The sequence below is a fragment of the Scophthalmus maximus genome, chromosome 8, assembly GCF_022379125.1.
Source record: "Scophthalmus maximus strain ysfricsl-2021 chromosome 8, ASM2237912v1, whole genome shotgun sequence".
NCBI classification, from domain to species: Eukaryota; Metazoa; Chordata; class Actinopteri; order Pleuronectiformes; family Scophthalmidae; genus Scophthalmus; species Scophthalmus maximus.
In genome coordinates this window covers 10,585,001-10,589,175 of record NC_061522.1, presented here as the reverse complement: position 1 = coordinate 10,589,175, position 4,175 = coordinate 10,585,001, and the positions used below count along the sequence as shown (strand labels likewise).

Below are 4,175 nucleotides of genomic sequence, written 5' to 3'. Positions count from 1 at the left end.
GAGCAAAGTTTTGCGTATAGTTTTGTGTGTGTGTGTGTGTATATATATATATATATATATATATATATATACACACACCCACAATGTCTGTTTGACAGTGTGCGATACTGACCACATGGGGGTGCTCTCAGACAATAAGGACGACAACTAAGTTGTGGCTGAAAGTTCTTGGAAAAAGTAAAACAGTTATGATTACGTTGCATATTTACTAATACAAATGCAGCATGTTGGGGCGTTTTCCGCTCAATAGTTCAATCTGTGTTGATTTGTCGGCAAAAATACCTTTATGGAACTATTGAGCTTGGTTGATCAAAAACAATTGTATAACTTGCTTGAGAAATGCTACATTTGAAATCAAGGAAGAGCAGGAATGACATCAATCACCGTGTCCAGAGCCAGACAACTCTATTCTGTCCACGACAGTTCTCAGCATTCTTTGAAACGAAATCTGGGCATGTTGTTAACAATACATGCGATCAATTATAATTAAAGTGATAGAACAATAGCAGATACAATTTCTGGATACATAGAACTGCAATGCATGGAGTGAACAGCCCTTTTGTCAGTTACAAGAACATTAAAAAAATGGCAAACTGCAAATACCATAAATATGGAGCAAATTAACAAAAGACAAACCTTTCAAAAATGTAATAAAAGCCTTTAATGTATTTTGGAAGCCCATTAAGAAATATTAGGAAGATATTTGTTTACATTTAGTTTTACCAAGATTTCATGTAGCACTGTAACAGTTGGTCCCAGTTGTTAAATGTTCGACTCAGAAGATGGCTGCAAATCCTGCCGACGACACTGTGTGACATATCAGTGAGACCGTGTGTGTGTGTGTGTGTGTGTGCGTGCGTGCGTGCGTGCGTGCGTATTTGCATACACAGTGTCTGAATGACAGTGCTCGCTTTGACAGTTTGCGGTCAGAAAAAGAAGCTGAAAGAACTCTGTTGTTCCAACTGCTGTCGACTTGAGTCCGTGGGAATGAGAGAGAACTTGTAATAAAAAAGTGCGACAGTCACTAAGAATGTAAATGCAGTAACGGATTGTGGCCATGTCAAAAAGTTTGATCAAACACACAACAAACTCTTTTTTTAATTTTTTTTTTACAAAATCTCAGTTTATGAAGACATGTTACAGTATTAACACATAAGACACAGTCAGTTAACACCAAATGAGAAGGCAGTGTAGTGTTGTTTTTTCAAGTGTACCAGATTGTTTTCCTTTTGTGTTGGTATGTGGCAATGCACCAGGACAAAAGAACATGAAATAACAGAGTCATCATGACAAATCAACACTTGGAAATACTGTTTGTGCTCTGACTCGTTGCAAACGTTGAGCAACACTGAGGACAAATACTGACTTAAAATTGGAAATGCCTGAGTGGTTTACAAAGACCAGCAATCTGCTTATTACACAAAAGAGAGAGAGAGAAAAAAAACCCACTATGGAGAAACTTTACATTACGAGAGTGACGTAGGCTTTAAAGACGCCAGTCACTTATATAAAAGTAAGTATGACAAGTGCACAACACAAAAGGGCTGAATGCCATGCGTCACATACCTAATCTACCTATCTCCGTGCAAGGCTGCAAATTCCATGCCATCATGTACTTTGTGTGCGTGAGAGCATGCTCATATGCTGTGTGGATGTGGTCCCTTTTCAACATTTGTGCTCACACATTTTATATCATAAATTACAATAAAACCGTATAACAAAAGCAAGAAAACTTTACCCCCATGATAGTCTGGTATGCAATACCACAATAAAACAACGCAAAATATGTTTAAGTTATGGCATATTCTTGAAATGAAGGTTTAACACAATCCAAAATTCTGCAGCTCACGGGAATATTAAAATCATAAAAATAAGTGCTAATGACTTGGATGAAGATAAGATAATGCGCTGCTCCTCCAAAGAAAGAAATGAAAATGGGCAAATGGTCCAGCGTTCCCTCCTCGTCCTCTCCACTACAGGTTATAGCTTACATCAGGTCATAGCATCGTGACATTAGTTATTCAGGACATTGTGCTATCAGCTGTCACCTGATCAGTTGGGCAGGTCTCGAGAGTCATGCCTTCGGATCTAGAGGTCAGCTGTTTTGAGATTCATAACCTCCACTCTTCGCTTTTTTTCTCGTCACGTCGAATCACCTTGCGGATCCAGGAGCTGAAGGAGGAGACTTTGGTGTAGACACCGGGGGCCTGTTGCGTCCGGCAGGCGTGACCCCAGGACGTGACCCCATAAACCACCCAGCCACCTCCCGGACGCTCACACACCAGCGGGCCGCCGCTGTCACCGCGGCAACTGTCCACGCGCCTCTCCGACGGGACGCTGCCCGCGCAGAGCATGCGGCTCGTGAAGGCACCGTGGAAATGCTGCTGGCAATGGCGCCGCGGAAGCACCGAGAGGGGGGCCTGCTGGAGGGTCTTGGAGTACGAGCGACCTTGGAGACATGGAGAGTTGAGAGGTTAGAACTGTAATACTTGGAAGGGTGTGCTTGAAACAAGTGTCCAGGTCAGATACTGAAAGTGAGGACTAGAGGGAATAACTTGTTTGTTTTAGCTATGCAGACGGAAATATCCCTGCATAGACTGCAATGAAATTGGCCTTCATCTGAGTCCTCCATACACACACTACATACTGTCACCCTTTAAGAGACCTTGTGAGAGGAAACCTTTGCTGTTTGCTTCCTCTGATACGCAAGCTGCCGCCAATTCCATTTTCAGCAAGGAGCTTTTCACCTTGTGGCCTAAACGTTTGAGTGACAAGGACACGATCCTTCCAGGGGGTTTTTTTTCTCTCACATGAGCGCCGACGATTGTTTTCGCTGGAAGTCACAACCAGGCCGTAAAAACTGAACTCAGGCCTCTACAGGGGTGTTTTGCCCCCCCCGACTCTCACCGTGACCAAGCGGTGTGATTTATTATCCATGGTGGCTTAACAGTGGTATGTATGTGTAAAATGTGTAAAATTTCCTTATGTGCCAATTGACCAAAGTGGCAGATAGCCAAGTGCGAAAAAAGCTGTGCATAGCAGACGTTCAGCCTCAATTCACACAGCCACCGCCCGGGCATCACACTGTGTTGTCATCACAGTAAACAAAAGCTCACACTGACAGATGTGATCGCGCATGAATACAGCGGTACAGCTGTCGTTACGGGGACACGCGCTCGCTCAGCACATGTTTTTGCGCGAGAGTTTACCGTGACCTTTGGGCAGCCCTTTGTGATCAGCGTTGACATCAGCGTGCCATTTCAAAAACCCTCACACACGTGTGCCTTGTGTACACACTCGACTGTAAGGACACAAGGGTATTGAGTCCTAAAAGTATGAATTATTATTTAATTGTTGACCTTACATATGACAGGAAGACTACAGTAGTTATAGCACATGGTCGTCTTAATGTCTTTTAAAAAGAACAATGAACAAATACGTTTGTCAGTAACATGATTAGCTTTGTTCCTTCACTTCCTTACTGCTTTACACTAGTGTATTCTTTATTGATTTTCAAGAGTTTTTTAAACTGCTGGGCATTGGATTCTTTCCAATTGTCTTTTTAGATTTTTTTTTATGACAGAATATTTTCAAATTTCAAATCCTTGTTATGAGGAAATTAAAAAAATCTTTATCGATAAGAACATCATTTTATCTCATTTGAGGGATTGCATTGATTTACAGGCTGAACTACAGTCCTTAAATTTTGATTTTGATAGGTGAGATTGTCTTTAGATGAATGGAGCAGCATGGAAAATATTACAACAATATAACGAGTTCGTGAAGACTGCGGTTTAATAGTCAATAGACAAGTCCACACATCTATTGAATATGTGTTATTCTTTTTCATACATTTTTACATTTTCTATTTAAGTAGTGTTTAAAGGAGTGAAAATCTTGAGCAGTGACCCTGTGATGTCACTTTCTTCCTAATTTGCCCCTTCAGGGACGGAATGCCTCGCCACAATGTTTTCATTCCATGGTTTATTTTGAAATGACATTATAATTATGGGGCTGAAGAGTTAATTGCTTAGAGAGTTAATCAAGTGGCTAAATGAATTAAATTGTCCTCATCCCTGATTACTTGCCTGCCCGCCAGAAGCCTGGAATCTTGTGTAACAGGGCCTGATTTATTTTTATATGACTTCCTTATCTGGGTTGCGCTTTTGTCTGCT

At 41.4% G+C, this 4,175-nt stretch overlaps 1 protein-coding gene across 2 annotated transcripts in view; it reads right to left on the bottom strand.

The window, feature by feature from the left end:
* Positions 1 to 1,052: 1,052 nt before the first annotated feature.
* Positions 1,053 to 4,175, bottom strand: part of prss12 (serine protease 12) — a 19,671-nt gene continuing 16,548 nt past the window's right edge. For both annotated transcript variants that reach the window (XM_035637562.2, XM_047333982.1), the window contains exon 13: positions 1,053 to 2,449. In XM_035637562.2, coding sequence (XP_035493455.2) covers positions 2,112 to 2,449 — 338 coding nt within the window. In that variant the 3' untranslated portion in view covers positions 1,053 to 2,111. The remainder of the gene's footprint in view (positions 2,450 to 4,175) is intronic.